The sequence below is a fragment of the Lycorma delicatula genome, chromosome 7 (assembly GCF_047948215.1).
Source record: "Lycorma delicatula isolate Av1 chromosome 7, ASM4794821v1, whole genome shotgun sequence".
Taxonomy (NCBI): Eukaryota; Metazoa; Arthropoda; class Insecta; order Hemiptera; family Fulgoridae; genus Lycorma; species Lycorma delicatula.
The window spans coordinates 85,125,976-85,144,598 of record NC_134461.1 but is presented as its reverse complement, the minus strand read 5'-3'; the positions used below and the strand labels follow the sequence as shown (position 1 = coordinate 85,144,598).

At 29.7% G+C, this 18,623-nt stretch overlaps 1 protein-coding gene across 4 annotated transcripts in view; it reads right to left on the bottom strand.

Moving 5' to 3' along the window:
- Positions 1-11,428: 11,428 nt before the first annotated feature.
- Positions 11,429-18,623, bottom strand: part of LOC142328094 (uncharacterized) — a 75,221-nt gene continuing 68,026 nt past the window's right edge. Inside the window, exons 21-26 of one of the 4 annotated variants that reach the window (XM_075371585.1) lie at positions 18,271-18,363; positions 17,565-17,628; positions 16,479-16,560; positions 14,931-15,010; positions 12,625-12,704; positions 11,429-11,676 (exon numbers count right to left, since the gene is read on the bottom strand). In XM_075371585.1, coding sequence (XP_075227700.1) covers positions 11,505-11,676; positions 12,625-12,704; positions 14,931-15,010; positions 16,479-16,560; positions 17,565-17,628; positions 18,271-18,363 — 571 coding nt within the window. In that variant the 3' untranslated portion in view covers positions 11,429-11,504. Of the gene's footprint in view, positions 11,677-12,525; positions 12,705-14,926; positions 15,011-16,478; positions 16,561-17,564; positions 17,629-18,270; positions 18,364-18,623 lie in introns of all 4 variants that reach the window. The other 3 variants (XM_075371586.1, XR_012757185.1, XR_012757186.1) reach the window with 3 other exon arrangements.

The following is an 18,623-nucleotide window of genomic DNA, read 5'->3' as shown; positions in this document are numbered from 1 at the left end:
AATCTCATTATTATCTTTAGTTTTTTAAGTATTTAAAATATATTTTTTAGATTACTTGGAAAAATTCCTACTTGTACAGCCATTTCCTAATATTAATAAATATTTTAAATAGCATCTATAAAAATAAAATCTCTTTTCCATTTTCTGTGATTTTACAAAACCATTTAGTTTAGCAGTCATTATATACTTATGAAATAACCTAGTACTATGGAATCAGAGAAGCTGCTTACAAACAGTTTACTTAGCCATACCATAAAAACCAACTTAAAATTTCATTTGTCAATAAAAATATTTATATAAAACATAGATCCTTATTTTAGGATGTAGAATGCAAGGTGTCCCAAGGGAACCTCATAGTCTAGTTATTTGTTCATGTCAGAGTTATTTGTTCTTCCTATTAATTATACATAATTTTCCTAAAAATTACAAATAATTCACTGTTATTTATTCACTGATGTCCCCTGTATCTACATCTTACGATAATTATTTACTGAATAAATTGTAAGAATCTTACTTAAAACATAGAAAACATTTTAGTAATTGCTTCAGGAAAATTATTAATTTTGTGAGGTATTATTTGCATTAATGATAATAGTACTCCTGCTAATCACAAATTTCTGATTATCTTGATAGATAGTGTACTAACGATGTAGAGTAAGCGTTTCTTAGAATAATCAGAAGGAAGATAGTTTATGGCTTAAATATCTACCAAGTACCACCAGTTCTTTTAAAAATACAAGGGTCAATCAATAATTAAACAAACATTTTTAGTGAAGGAAATGCTAATGCAGGCAATTGAAACTTTTGTAAGCGTTTGCCTTGTGAAGACTATTAATCCAGCTGTTTGATTAATATTTACGTAATCTTATCCTCTAAGTCTTAGTTACGATGGCATGTTTGGTCGAAGAAAGTACTTTTGAAGAAAAGTGTTCTGTGATCAGATTTTTACTTTCGCTAAGTGTACAATCGTCAGAAATATTCTTTCAGATTAATAAACAATATGGCAGTAGTTGCATGAACCATTTGAGTTTTTATGCGTGGGTGGAAAAGTTTAGAAGTAGCCGCAAAAGTGTGACCGACAAGCACTGCTCCGGGCGTCCGGTAACAGTGTCAACCTCAGCGTTAGATTCTCGCATTGATTCACTTATCCAAGAAGACTGATGACTTACAGTTGAATAAATTGCTAAAAAATGTTAGACACAACTCATTCAAAACAAACTGAACTACTGTAAGACTTGTGCAAAGTGAGTTCCCAGAGAGGTTACCGTTCATCACAAAGCCGAGATTTTGCATTTGCACCGAACTCAAAAATTGTTTCAATAATGAAGGCGACGCATATTTGGACAGGATTTTAACCTGTGATGAAACTTGTATACATCATTTTGAGCTGGAGTCCAAGCGTTAAAGCATGCAGTGTAAACACCCTGAATTTCTTATGGACAGGGTAAACACCCTGACCATAAGAAATTCAAAACGCAACCATCAGCTGGTAATCTTTTGGAGTGCCCATGGTCTGATTTTCTCTGATTATTTGGAGGAGCAACACGCTATCACAAGCCTATACTACTCAGTCATGATTAAGAACAAAGTCAAGTCCGCGTTGAAGAGGAAATGTCCAGGATGGCAGAGGAAAGACATGCTTCTTCTTCAAAATAATGCTCGACCTCATGTGGTACAACCAATGCTGGAAACTATTGGCAAAGTGGATTGAGAGCTCCTCATCCTCCTTACAGCCTTGACCTTGCCCCTTCGGATTTTTATCTGTTTGGTCCGATGAAAAAAACTTTGCGTGACATCAAATTCAATGACAAAGAAGAGGTAAGAAAAAAGTCCAAAACTGGCTTCGAGATCAAGGTAAAGAATTCTTCACTGAGAGCATAAGAAGACTAGTAAAAAGATGGGGCAAGTGAAGTTGGTGGAGATTACATGGATAAGTAGACAATAATTGTATTTATTTAATAAACCATTTTTGCTAAACAGTTATTTGTCTGTTTAATTACTGAATGACCCTTGCACAAATACAGTACAGAGCAATTCAAACTATCCAGGATAAAACTAACAACAGTAGTAAGAAAGCCAAATAGTTAGGATTAGCTTTTAATTAGCTCGCATACCTATGCTCCAGCACATAAAACCCACATTCAAATATTAATTCTTTAATTCAAAATCAAAATAGTTTCATTCCTGTCTAAAGAAAATAAGTAGATAATAATCTATTCTCATTCATTAAGAAAACTTACTTGATACTAAAATGAACAAAAGATAGTAAAATTTATGTGATAGTGCTCATCACTAAATTCCATATAAATATGTGCCTCAAGGTCACTTCTTTACCTAATTAACTGTGTAATTCAAAAGTCAATTGCTGTAGCTGATCAGTATAAGTTAACCTCTAAATACCTTATTTCAGTTTAATTTCTAACTAGGATTTGCATTTTTCTCTTCTTATCTTTTCTATCAAATAACGTGTATAAATGCAGTTCTGAACATAAAAAAAAAAACAAACAAAAACATGACAACACCCCAATTTTGTACAGAATGAAAGCAACAATATGTTCCAATTACAATACCATTATGGTCTTTGTAATTACAGTTTTTTTATGTTTTTAACAAATCCTGTAAAAATAATGGGGTGGATGGTCATGTACATAGAAAACAAAGCACCTTATCTTGCCAAGATTCTTTGCACCATACTTATAGCAATGTTATAAATCTTTAACACTGTAAAAATAATAACATTCTTCAGAAGATTAGACATGACAAAAACTTCAAGTATTTTTCAAAAATAAATACAATCAATCCTTTTTTTTCAGCACAGTAGGGGCATAACTTTTTAATTCTAAAGATAACTATCTACCAATTTAAGAGAGAATATTATGAAATGATGTGATGTACATATATTTTTCTAATATAATTTAACCATTAATATAATATGTAAGTATTCATAGGAATATATTTAATTATTGAAATATATATAGAAATAATATTTCATTTTTAATAATAAATATTTTATGATTTTTATTTAATTCCTTTTCTAATAATAAACACCACTGTATTCAAATAATAATCTAATAAGTCTTCTTAAAATATATTATTAATACAAACTAGGTAGCTGCTAATAATTATTTTAGTTAACATAATATTGATTTTACTGTATTTCCTTCTGTACATAAAATGACCTTTAATACAAGAAAAGTATGTTCTCATTTTTAATGGTATTTATAAGAAAAGTAGCAACTAAGTATAAGATCGAGATGAAACATTTTAATGGAATTGGCTTTCATTAATCAAATATTTTGTAAATCAGGTGTTCATATGACAACAATCTTCTGGATTAAAAAAAAATCAAAATCTCTTTTAAGTGTATAAAGTACTTGAAACTAAATTAATTAAATTGTATCCATGAAATTATGTGTTTTAAGTTATATAACTTCCTTCTCTTGGGAAGAGGCCTCCGACTTGGAAAATGAGTATGTCTCCTGGATGGAAGAAGGGGAACCAGTGGCGGTGAAGAGGTAGTACGAGTATGGATCTTAGAAAGTGGAGGGAATGTCTAGCTTTTAATACAGCGACTCTCCTGCGTTATGTCAAGGAACTTAGTTCGCTTATTTGCAAAACTGCGAACATGAAACTGGAAATCAGAGTGTTCTTGCAATATGGATGGTATTGCCCACATGGTGGAAATGTTCAAAGATGTTTTAGAGGATACAGCTGTGAAGTCTCAGGAGACGCGGCCTACTCAGTTGGACATGGTAGATGAGGCCACACAAACATACTTCATTATTTCGGATGTGGGCTTCCAGACCCCAGTTGAGGGTCTTCACCAAATGGTCTCATCAGTTGGGGGGGTGTGAATGTCCAGCAGGTGCTCGAGAGTGGTGTTAACAAGGCTGATTTGCCATGATTGGTCCTTTGGGGGCGAGCGAAGGACATTTTCTAAGTATCTGGACGTTGGTGAACTCCAGGGTATCCCCCAGGCTTGGCTTTCGACCTGGCAGCAAATGTGGATTGTCAGCATCAAACTCGTTTTCAAGAGTGTGTTACCTTGGATGGGACACCTGGTCCATGCCGGTAACGTGTAGGGTAAGTCCTATGTGGATCTCTTCTGGGCAGTTAAGCGAAGTGTGTCAATGGGTGAGGCAGGGATCCTCTCTGCCCATAAGGGTCAGGGGGAAGACCTCTTCATCCGGGTACATGATGCAGGTGGTACTGTGGACAAGCTTAGGCAGGAAATCCTGGAAAAGGTAGAGGATACCATGGTACTGAATGGTGATGCTTGACGGGTTCACCTATTGGTAAAAGCTGTAGATGTGCTCACAACAGAGGAGGAGTTGGTATGTGATCTGCGCCGGGCTGCTGGAGTCAGTGACCATCAATGTATTCTCTATGCTCCTGACTTACAGTGCCACGCAGATGGCAATGATTGGTGTGCCACCCGTCCTGGCAGGTACTTTGTTGAAACAGGGTTGTGTCCATATTGGATGGGTGAACTGCCAGATGATGTGCCAATCAGGAGAAGAAAGATGCTTTTGGTGCTGGAAAGTAGGGCATCATACATCCTGCAGTGGGCCGGACAGGAGGGAACAGTTTTTTAAGTGTGGAGGAGTTGGTCACCAAGGCAAGGACTGTACGAAAGAGACCAGATGTCCCAACTGTAACATGTGAGGCCTTTGCTTGGCGGGTCGTGACTAAAGGGCCTCGCCACCGAAATGAGATTCCACCTGTAGAGGTCTGGGACAGCCCTGTTCAGGAAGGGTGGGATCACGTTTGCTGATTAATTGCAGGTCTGGCACCAGGAGAGGGAAAGACAGATGAACAAAAAAAAAAAAAATAGTTACATAATTTATATGAAATGTTACAATCTTAAATAATTACATTTCTACATATTTTAAATGTAGAAAAGAAGTATAAAAGCTTGTTTAAAGCCAAAAGGTCTGCAATACAGGAATACCTCAGCTCCTGGAAATTGAAGGATAAAAAGTAACCATAAAATATTAACAGTTAAAATCCTGTTTAACTAAATAGTTTTCTTGGTTCCAATGATGAAACACTAGGTAATCTTTTATTGACATTTATTAGATGATAATGGCTAAATAACTCCTGCATTTTGGTGGACTTGGCATGCTGATATACAAAAGTATATTCAGCTTAGTGAAGAAGCTAATGGGCATTCCTCATACTTTCCTTAGTAAACTTGATATGTGATGCTTACTATTTTTAAAAATGACTATGTCATTTTTGGGAATTATTTGTGACAAGTCAAACCACTTACAACTGTCACAGTCATAACCCTTAGCACATATGAGATGTTCACGTCAATCTGAAACTGTTACACTCTGTTACACTAGAGTGAAAATGTAGATTCCTGCACACTCTGTTGGTTATACACATAAGGTACAAGTGTCAGCTATTACTGTATGGTGTGTTGGTGTGAAGCCAAGTTAAACAACAGTCAATCGTAAAGAACATGATGTCCAATGTAATGAATTAATATGTGGAACAGCACATTGTAATGAAGTTTTTTGTGAACGAAGGCATAAAACCCAGCGAGGTTTATTCGCAACTCCTTGCATAGTAGGGTGATGAGACTCTTAGTCACAGTAAAACATTTGTATGGTACAAACATTTTAAAGAAGGCCGTATATCAGCGAGTGATGATCCGATTGAGGTGGTTCAAAGCCACCAAAATTATGGCATCAGCTTTTTGGGATAAAAATGGCATCATTCATGTCAATTTTCTTCCCCATGGAGTCAATATTAACAGTGAATACTACTGTAAAGTTCTTCAAGATGTGCACAATGCTCTCAAGAAAAAATTTCCTGGTGTGATCACTAAAGGCATTCTGTTTCAGCAGGACTATGCACGACCACATACAGCCCACCACACGACATGCACACAACAAGCATCTTGGCTGGGAGTTACCATGAAATTTTTCCTGGGAGGCCAGCATTTCATTAGCAACGATGAGGTGAAGCATTCAGTCCTATTTTGGTTGACATAACAACAAATCTTTTTACAGTGCAAGAATTCAGGCACTAGTGAAAAGCTGGGATAAAAGTATAAATGTAGAGGGGATTACATCAAGTAATAAAAGTATTTTTTTACTATCATAAGTGCGTTCTACGTTTATTAAAAATTAATAGTCCCAGATTGAACTGAACATCCCTCGCATATAATGAATATGGCAACTGATGTCACTTAAAAGAAAATGGGGTAATGTCAGAGGGAAATCTTATTGTTAGATAAACCAAAGAAATCTATGTAAGTTGTTTTAAGATGTAAACAACAATTAAAAAATTAACATATCCACTTAAAATACAGCAGGTTTTACTTTTCTTCTTTTAAATACTTTCTACAACTAAAAATTCCAAAATGCCATTTTCTGAACTAATACTAAAATAAACAAATCTCAAAAACATCACTGGGTGAAAAACTGAGTAGTTTATTTAGTAGTAGATGGTTAAAACTGTTATTTCTATAACAGAAATAACAGTTTATAATAATAGATATTATGCTATCATTTATTTTATTTAAATAATATTTATTCAATATATTGCAAACAACTCATTGCACTGGAAATAAAATGATCATTAAAACAGTGAATTAAAAGCTTTTATTTTTACAAAAGGAATTTTTACTTTTGGTACACTTCTAAATGATAAATACATCATCATTTCAGCCTTTCTACATCTGTCAAATGTAGAAAAAAGTATAAGACCCTGCCTATGTGATGGAATGCTACCTAATGGTTTTTCAACATCCAAATTGTCTCAGAGAGTAGCATCCTGGAAACTGAAGGATGAAAGATAAAGATTTATATTTACTACATGTAGCTTCTAATTTTACATTAAATGTAATACAAAGGGGAAAATTAAGAGCTAACAATACCCTGAGCACTAATGTCAGTCTTAAATTTACTTTTAATAAAGAATAAAGCCAACAGTATATTACTGTATTACATATAAACAGGTCATCTTACATACAAGTTACTACAGTAAAATTTTACAAGTTAAAAATTAATTTTATTCATTATATCCTATAGATAAGATTTTGACAGCACATGAAAATTGTTACTATTCTAATACATAAATGTTTTTTTTAATTTGTTCATTCTTAAAATTTTAATCTATTTCACATGATTGGTATTAATTTAATGAAAACTTTAATGTTAAATAACATGACACTATAAAATGTACATGTGAAAATACATGATCGAAAAAACCTATGTAATTACATTACATGACATAAAAAAAAATCTAATAAATATTTCATGAAATATGGTACAAGAAAATCAATAAATACAAGTTTAGGACTTCATACTAATTCAAATAGTAGTCCCACTGTATCTGATGTGATGCATTATATATCCACACTAACAAGATAATACATGAATTCATAAAATTATAGCTATATAACTCATTTTTTTTGTGTAAAAACATAACTATTACATATACTAATATTATCATATTTAAAAGTACAGCAATAATAAAGCACAGTCAACTCTAAAGAATTCATGAATAAACTTCTTTATATAATCAAAGTTAGCAAACTACCAGCACAACTTGTTTTTTAAATAACTTTAAAATGCTGCAAAATGTATTTGTAAAGGTTCATTAAATAAAATTAAGTATAAGTAAAGTACAAACAAATACTCAAACAAATACAAACGTTAAATTATTATGTAACAGAGAGTCTTTTAAATAATAATACAAGCTTTAATCAGTAAAAAAAAAAATTACGTTTTTTTAAACGTAAAAAAATTACTTTCTACGTTTAAATTTTTTTTAAAACACTCACGTTTCACATTAAATTTACATCCAATATTATTTATATTATTATAAATAATATTGAACAATATTATATTATACATTGGACAATAATTTTTTATATTATTTACAGTGGCGGCTCGTAGCTAAAATTAGTGGGGGTGCTGGTCCAGAAATTTTTTTGTGCCTTTTCAAGGCCTCAGTTAAACTTTTCTGTAAAATAAAAGAACTGAAAAGAATAATGAAATAAAAAGAATAGTGGGAACCAGGATAATAATCTAATTTTACACTTTATCATATTCAAGAATATTGTATACTGTTTTTAAGCACATTGTGCTTAAAAACCAAAAACTACTATTTTAATAGTTAAAAACTATTTTATTATTTATTCAGTTTAACCGAATAAATAATAAAATATCAATAAAGATAATATATTTTAGTATTATTAGATAATAACTTAATAAAATGACTGCTTAAAAACACTGTAGTTCAATGGTGCTTAATTTAAATTTCTATGAACACAGAAATAAATGCATAATTAGTTTTAATTACCTTCTCTTTCGCCCTTACAGTGTGTTTTTGGACAGATTTGGCAATCAAAGAGTCCTTGCTTTCCACCATCTTCTGATCACTACTGAAAGAACAACTATACCACTTTTTCATATTCCTTCCACCGACTAAACTAGAAAATGGAACGAACAAGGAATGTTCCATATACATGTGGTGTAAAAAAAAACTACCTTCGTCCAGCAAGCTAGGGTCAGCCCTGCAGGAGCGATGGTACTCTCTCTCCCTTGCAGCTTCGTATGTGCGCATGCATACAACAGCCAAACACCATGCCGCTGGAACTGTGTTTGAAATGAAAATTCATAAGTTTCAGCCTGCTGTTATGATAACAGATATTGTTTATGAGGTCTGTTAATGGCTTACAAACTGATGAGGGATAATTGAGAGTAGAAAAGTAGAGTTTGAGGGTTTTAGTAGATATTTATAGAATCCAACCTGATGCTATTTAGTTAGGTAGCACAGACACACACATGTAGCCATATGCATAAAGGTAAGTTTAAAAATGGTGTTCTTGGAAAGTATACATCAACAACAGCACACTTTTTTGTTGGCAGAAGTAGTTTTTGCAAAGAATATTCATAAGTGCTTCCTGTTTAGGGCAAGCTTTTAAAGTAGCATATAACTGAATTAATAAATCCTCTCACTGATCCTCCTCAAAAACAGGACACGAAAACTAAGTCATTTTGCAGAAGCGTAGCAATTGAAGGAAAAGTCATACCAAAAGGCAAGTAATTATAGACTGCATAATAATTTTAATAGATTGTTTCAAGGTTTAATCTACAAAATAATGAATCTACCTACAAAATGGTCATTTGAATCTCTCTAAAAAAGAAAAAAAATTCTTAACACGTAGGATAACCAGATGACTAAATGAAGAATATAAAATGCTTGGAATAAACCTCTCCATATGTCAATGAAGGTAAGATGTTCCTTTTTTTAAAGTTTATGTAATTATATTTATTTTATTATTAACCTTCCCTTGTATAGGGACATCAGCTTGATTGTATGTTGTGTAAAGTATAAACTTTCTAACTTTCATTGTGACCTTATGCCTATTACTACTGTGCTGACAGAAGCACCAGCTGTCAAATCTAAAAATTGTCTTCACTTTCTTGCTAGAAAATGCTAATAAAATTTCCCTATCTTAAACTTAAAATTAATGTAATATAATGTTTTTTTTTTCTTTTAATCAAAATAATCTAAAAAAATATCTCTTGAATTAAATACAAAATAAATTATATACTCATGAATTTTTTTGGAGTTGACTGTACATTGCATTGAAACTTATAAATTTGTTATTTCTGTAACATGTTCATTCACGTAGTAGTAGTAGTAAATTCGCAATACAAGGACCTACTTTTCAAGATTATTACATACATAACATTCAAAATTAAAGTATTTATCAACTCTTGGTTACACAAGCTAATATTTTTAACATTATTACAGTCAGAATTCCCTCATTGTGACAATTAACTAATTCTAAGTACGCTTTTGTATAAAATATAATAAAATCTACCTTATAATTTTGGATATATTTTACAAATACAACATACTGATGGTTTAATTCACTATAATTTATACAAAATCCATTTACAGTTACACAAGATATAATACACGTTATAGTGAAACAAACTGCATGTACTCATGAATCAATCCTTCCATATAAAACAAGAACCTTGGTTTTAAATTGTAAGGAGGTTAAAGAAACAGTCATGAATGCTGTGAAAATACAGACATTATAATTATTGAGTAGTAAGAATGGGACAGATGAAAAATCTATTTGATGAAGTATATAACTGTAAGTTATGATCATTTTTAATATATGACAAGATGGGGAAAAGAACTAATACCGAATAAGACTTTAAAAAGCAGAAACAGAGAAAAACCATGAGAAGGAACTAGATCCTTGAAGAAAAAAACTCAAAATTAGCATAATTAAGCTACTTTTACCTTTAAAAGATATTAAACTTAATCCCAGGAAAAAAATGATCACATTTGGTTAAATTTCCAATTGTAATGAAAACCTTTCAATGACTTGAAAACTGGAAATAAACTATCATGTAATATGGTTGAGATATTCATTTTTTGTTATAAATACTAGCCAATAAAAGTTATCGTAAAAGAATATCTTAAAGTCATCAACAGAATATTGCTCAAAAGATTAAAAAAAAATTGAAATAATCTACATATTTCCACACATAACAAAAACTTGTGATAAATTTTTACATAAAAAATAGCATCTAAATTTGTTACCCAGTAAAATTATACAAATAATTTTTTTGTCTGAAATGCTCTGGATATATCATTAACTAAATAAAATTTGTGAATAACAAGAATTTTCGTTGCAGATTTCTGAAATTTTTTATCAAGAAATTGGTTTACTTTATTTTTCTGAACTTCTAACAAAACTTTAAAAAATTAAAAATCTCAGAATTACGATAAATGTAATTTCTACAACTAAATTCCTATGTCATAATAGACACTTTTCAGTTGTTAAGAGAATAACCAATTAGCTTGTGTAATGAAGATTGGATAAAATAATACTCTCAAACTAATTATAAAATTAAAACTACACAACATAATGGCAGTTAAAGAGGCACCAATACTTTCAAAAAGTCATGCTTTAATAATATAATGGAACAGCATCTGCATATTCCAAACAATTATAAACCATATATATTCTAAAATATATAACATTTATAAATAAACAGATAATTTTAAAATTAATGCTTCATAAATTTATCAAAAACTTAAAATTATTATTTTTTTTTTATAAAATGGAATCCACTTATATATTTTTTTTATTAATTTGAAATAAATATTTAAAAAATCATATGGAAATAAAATTATCAAATACTTAAAAAATAATATTAATAAATGAAAAATAATTAAATAAACTTATAAAAAATACAGATTTCATGATATACAAGTTGATGAAAATAAATAAAAATTTACAGAAACTATGATCAAGAAAACATACATATGTAAATAAATAAACATGCAAAAATTATGACAATACATGTAAAAAGGAATTGGAAAAACATAAATGGATAACAAAACAACTCGATGATTAAGAAAAAAATGTTCCAAGTCAACCAACATCAGAATAAAATTTAAATTTTTAATAAGTTAAAACATAATACTTACACTTAATGTTATTAAAATTAATTTTAAACACAACCATATTCATACCATACAGGATTTTTATTTTCCGGTGAATTTGGTGCATTTTTATTATGACCATGTCCATGCTGTGGTGTAACATTAGGTGAATGCGGTGCTGATGTTACTGTTGCTGGATCGTTAAGAACTGTTGTCAAACGATTATAAACTAACAAAGACCTGTGGGTAAAAAAAATTATTATAAAAGAAATGCAATACAAAAATGAAAAGCTATAAATATACTACTGGAAGAACCTAAAGTTTTAGAAATTAAATAATTGGGAACAAGTATGGAATTATATTTAACTAATTTTTAAATGTAGTGGGGTCTTATACAAAGAACAATGATGATGAATGCATTTCATGCTCTTTTTTTGTTGTTTTACACACTTCATGAAAATGATTACCGCTATATGCATATCCAATAAATATATCTTCTCCTGCACTTATTTTTTCTTTTCAAACACATTCTTTCCTTTCAATAAAAAAATTTCATATAAAATAATTTTCATTAAATCATAAACATCTAAAAGATGTACAATCTAAAGATTCAACTAAAACACAGACACAATCATATTTTTTAAATTTTATTTCTATATAACAAGTAACTATCAGAGAATGATATTTTTTGGAGTTTAGAGTTTATTCTTTGTTTTAGATTTTAAATTTCATCTTAAGATTTTAATCTTAATGATGATAATTTTATCTTGATAGCATCTGTTTTGTTTGTATTACAGCAAAGTTTAATGATACTTGCAAACTGAAGTTATATTAAACAAAAATAGCATTTTACATGCCTGAAATCTCAGCTGTGTCTTTTGTTTTCATTTGAAGTATTTTTTAGCCAACCAGGCTCTATTTGTGAAAAATAAATTTTGGTATTTAGATGATACAACATAACTTAAGAATATAGTTCTGAAAGACTTTTATGTAACAATGTAAGTTTCATATTGAAAACATTGGCTAATAATAAGATAAAAATAACATAAGCTGAACAAATGAGTGAGATGAGATTTCACTCAGACTTACATTTACACTTTGTTTTACATGTGGCGGAAGTTTGTTGGCAGTTTAAAAAGGTCATGACCAATTATTCTATATAATTTCAAATTCATAATATCAATTTACCCAGTATCTTGTTGCTGATTCTGATGAGGTGTTGATGTTCTTGGTACATCTGCATTATTTTTCATGTTATCTTCATTATCCTTAAACAAATGACAAAATAAATTATCGTTTATCATACAAATACAAAATCTAACTTATAGGAAAAAGAATTTTTTTATAAATTGTTAAAAATAAATTAAAAAAATAATTCATAAAGTACTTCATATAACAAGTAAATGGAGAAATATAGCCCACTTATATATTGGTTTACAGTTGTGCATACACTCTTATTCAGATTCTATTGAATATATTGTCATTTTAATAATTACAACAAAAAAAATTATTGATGTTAACATAACCAAAAAAATTACATCAATTATCTGATTGTTGTAAAAGAAATCACTCTCTATAACCAAACATTTGCACTAAAAAATTTCCAATAAATTATTTAAAAGAAAGAATTATTTTAAATTAATAATCTTAAAAAGATTATTTAAACTGAACAGATTATTATAATTAAATAAATTTAAATAAAAACACTATCAGTATATATAAGTTTATGGTAACTATACTATAAATGTTTCAGTTAATATGTTATAAAATGAGGTAAAAATTTATTTAAAATCAATCATATTAATACATTCACCGTGGATGACACACTGGTGCATTGGTGACTATAAATACATTGTGAGGATGATGCACTTGTGAGTCATTGACTTGAAAAATCATGCTATCTTTTCTCCACATCTTTTTTCTCTTTTTGTCACATCACATCTCAGTTTGCTTTGTAGCATGCTTGTCTTGTTATAGTTTAATTATCACTAAAATGTGTTCCGTTTTTAGATTGCCAGTTCTCTTGTTTTTATTTAACGTATTAGTGATATGGATGACCTAACTAATTGCAAGCCAACTGCTTCAGATGATTATCGTCATTTGTTGGTAAATTAAATAGACAGATTAATTAATTCTGATTCGTCTTCTGAAGCTTATGCTAGTGATGATAAATATCTTCCAAATAGAAATGCTTCAAGTAGTAGTGAGTCTGAAAAATACACTGTCGAACCTTGTTTTTCCAGATGTGAGTGATGATGCTCCAAATTTTGAATCATGTGTTGGTGCAATTAACATTAAGAACTTTTCTATTTCTTTATCTCATACAAGTTCCAATACTTGGAACTTGTATTGGAACTTGTATACAAGTTCCAATACTAGGCAATAATAAACCCATCGATTATTTCAATTTACTGGTAGATGAAGTGTTTTAGAATCCATTGTCAAGGAAACCAACCACTACACTGTAGAAGTTTTTTTGTCAGTGAAAATCACAGAAAATTCCAGGATAACTCACTGTAGAAAGAATTTCTGAACTGAAAATATTTTTTTGGGTCTACTTTTTCATACGGGTAATAAAAAAGTGCCAAAGATGCAAGATTACTGGCGCAAAGATAAATTATTCAAAACTTGTTTTGGAGAGTATATGTCACGTGACAGATTCCAGTTAATTCTTCATTGCTTTCATCTTGTAAAAAGTCTCATTGACTATTTTAATAACAAAGTATTATGTGCATACAACCCAAGTAAAGAGCTTTCCTTTGGTGAAGCTCTGGTGCTTTAGAGAGGATGGCTTGTTTTTAGGTAATATATTTAAAACAAGCGCCATAGGTATGGTATAAAACTTTATTTATGTGAACCAACCAACCTAATATTGTAATTTGCAGTGTATGCTGGAGCACTTGATCACTAGGAGGTGAAGGACATACAGAAAAGGTGATCATACACCTTTTGGAAGAAAGACTTGGAAAAGATCATGTTGTTTACTTGGATGACTTTTATAATAGCGTAAAACTAACAAAAAATCTTTTTGATAATAAACCTGTGCAACTGGAATCCTCTGTTATTGACAGGAAAGATAATCCTAAAAAAGTGACGGAGAAAAAACTACAGAAGGGAAAAACTTATACAAAGTATACTTATAATTATATATACAAACTTATAAAAAATAGAGAGATAAACGTAACATTCTGTATCTTTCAAGCCAATACAAAAATTGATACAGCTTAAAACAAGAAAGGCGAAGAAAAGGAAATGTCCTTGACAATAACAAAATATAATGAATACATGTAGGTCATTGATAGACAAGATCAACTGCTAAGTTATTATCCTTGTGAAAGAAAAACATTAAGGTGGTATAAAAAGATTTTCATAGACATCCTTCAAATGTATGTCCTGAATTCATTTCTCCAGCGCAAGTGATATGTTCAGGTAGTTTAGGAATTATTGTTCTAAGACATTAATAGTTATAATGGAATAACATTTTACGTACTTACACTTACATTAGCGGTAGAATTTTCATCACCAGAATAATAAACAGTACGGCGAGTACCAGGTGTACCAAGGCTTAAACCATCTGCAGAAAAACAAAAAAAATATCAGAAATAAAATAAGCTTTTTTAAACAATAAGTCTACTTAAGGAAAGTACACTTAAAAAATAAAACATTATTCCAGTTATTTAAATTTTTAAGTTTTAAGTTTTAACTCTATATTTTTATTTACATGGATATGCTTATAAAATCCAAGTGGAAAAAAAACAATTTGCAAGAAAAGTAGCAAAACTTCTGCATTTTGATAAATGTAAACAAAATGTAGAGAAATGACACAGACTAACTACTATTCTCTTAATTATAGAAATATACATTATTCTTATGTTTTCTTAACAATTTTGTTGAACATGTAACACTTTGAACATCAGAATGACATCAAATTACACACAATTATACTACAACAATCAAATATTAAATAATGATGACAGCAAAAAATAAAATATAGTTTAAGTAGAACATGTAACTTTTCATTAAAAAAAAATATTCTCTGAAAGCTGTATGAGAAAAAGTACAACCCCCTTGAGAGGAATACCTTCAACAAATTAAACATCACTTCAAAATCAGCGCGTTTAGTAAATAATTCAAACCTTACATACATATTAAGCATTATGTTAACCCGTTGATGCCGACCTTGGTACTTTGTATGGACTCAACTTTTGTGTTATGCTGCCGACCTCTGTAAGAAATACGGACTATTGCATGACATATTTCGCACTGCCCACCTGTCCTCAAGGCCGAGAGAATCTGACTGTGTAGCATTACAGCTGAGGTAATGAACTTTGGTTTCATAAGTCAGTAACCCCATTAACATCATTTTTATTTACAGTATTACATCATTATCAAAGGGTTAAAAAAAAAATGGAATGAACTGACAAAAAATATAAGTTGTTTCTTGAGGTTAATCTAAAAAGATACCAAAGAATGACTAAAATGGTCAAGACTAAAAAATGATAAAATAGATTCTGGTCAATAGAGCAGTAAACTGCTATTTGCAGTACAGCTTATAAGCACCAGAAGGTATACTGTAACATCTTGGGAATTTAAGTAAAGGGTTACAGCAGATAATGTTAAATGAATCAAATCCGCATTAACTGAAAAACTGTAAACTGTAATCAATTTCTGGCTAATCATCATTTCAACATCATATAAAAAAATTAATGAGAAAAAGTCTTCTTTTAAGAAGTTAGAAAAACTAACTTCTTGCTTCATTCATTTATTTAAGAAATGTAACTATTGACAGGTATGTTAACTATTCTATAAGGTGGGTAATATATAAAATATGATAAAGATACAGAAGTATGAGCGATTGCACATGAGAATATCAATTTTTTTAAACTGAACATCAAAAATTCCTCATACACAATGATTATAAAACAAAAAGCTAAAGTTCAAATAGTTTGAAGTACAAAAATTTTAGGTTGGGTACAAATACAACAAAATACTGCACACAACACATAATACTAAAATAATTTAAACAAAAATTAAAAATGTACCCTGGCGAGTGCGAACATCTTCTAGGCTTGTGTCAGAATCTGTTCCTCTTCTGGCGGCGTCATCATGCCAAGATCTTCGACTCTAATAAAAAAATGTTAAATAAAATCATAAAATGAAAGAAAAATTTTCTTTTGTTTTAAAGAATACACTATAACAGATAATAAATATCATTTACTTATGTGAACCCATAAAAATAGATGAATCCTTACTTGAATAGTTATTATTCTCCTGATTAACCATCCCAAATTTATTTTATTATAAAATTACTTTAATCATCCTCAGAAATACACTAATAAAAAATTCATTTGTAAGCTTATAGGACAATTGACTTCATGCTTCATGTAATGACTTGCATTTGGAGGAAAAAATAAAATCTTTGTTTGTTTGTTGTTCAAATGGAGAAATTTATCATTAATTATTTTTACAGAATATAAATTAATAAAACTAAACGAAATATTTTTAAATAGCTAAAATTACTGTAAATATTTAACATAAATCTATGATGGTTATTAAGTAAAAACTTCTAGCCAAATCCATTTATTCAATTAACATAATATAAATTTGGAAAATCTAAGGGAATGAGTTTATTTAAAATAGATTTAGATATTGGCATGTTATTCTCATTTCATATTCTTGATGATAATCTGAAATGTATCAGCTGTTGTGGAACAATCATAGAAAGGGGGTTAACATTTTACCCAGGACCCAAAAAGTATTTTAAAGTACTTAAAGAAGGAATTAAAAAAACTAATAATAAACTTAAAAATACCAACAAGTAAATTTTAATTCTAAGGAAAAAGAGTACAATTATTGTCTTGCTGATGTAGCTTGAATATGGTGCTTCCTAATATGTGCGACAAACTTGTTTAAACTCCTATTTTTTTCACTTTGCATTTGTTTTACTATTTTCAGATCAATCACTTTCACTTCTCAAACATTTTATTTTTAAAGGAACATTTTGATCTAAAAACACAATATAAAAAATAAAACAGACATAAGATAAATTAAAAAATAAGTAAATATGTAGTAACAATTTTATTGATCTTAACCACAGAGATTAGAATCAAAAGGAGGATTATACTTACTTTACTTATCAAATCTGAGCCAGCTTTCCTTACTCGCCGCACTAAACTAGCACCAAAACTCTTCCTGTAAGAAAAATTAAATTTACAATAACTTATATAAAAAAATATTAACAATACACATAAAAAAACAGAATTAATAATTTTTCAACACAAAATTACTGGAAAAATCTGTTCACTAATTAGATTAAAAAATGATTTTTAACAATATGAAAAAGATTTATCACTTAAGAATAATACATCATCACAGGAAAATTCAATGTTCATGAACATTACTAATTTTTTTTTTTTTGGAAAAGTTTTCAATTAATGAAACAATTTATATAATCAATCCACTGTTTATGAAAACAGGGGATACATTAATTTACAGCTTTATACAACTGGTTGCAGTTGTATACATACCCTTTGCTATGTGGCACATGTAAGGCATGTGAGTTTCAAGAAGTATCAGTGAGACTTACTATCTATAAAAGTAATAATGTATGGTATATGTGTTGAAGAGTAAAGGTGCCACTTGTCAGGCAGATTATCAGCTCAGATTGGTCAACTTATGTACAAAAACATATCTGACAATGGGAAACTACTCCATTCCTCACCTTTCCTAATACAACTTGAATGGAAAAAATAGAAAAAAAAACCAAAAGGTAAGCAACTAATTAAAGAAAAAGAAATTAAATATAAACAGCAATAATAAAAGCTCAGAACTCACTTTTTTGCTGGACAGCTGTCCAATTTTCTATAATGTTCCATTATTTTCTCTTCCAACTTTTCTTTTTGTCTATACAGATTATTCAGCTTATCCCTATTAAAAACAAATATATTTCATACAATATAGTCAGAAAAAAGAAAACATCAATATATTCATAGACTTAAACAGACAAGATGGTAAAAATAAAAAAAAAAATACCTGTCCACTCTAAAAAACTACACTGCAGAATAATTTCAATAATTTATGCAAAAGTATCTATAAAATGATAAGTATGAAGAATACTAAATGATCTGTAATAAAATAAGAAAATATTCAACAATTTTGCATACTTAAATAGTTTATTATAAAGAAAA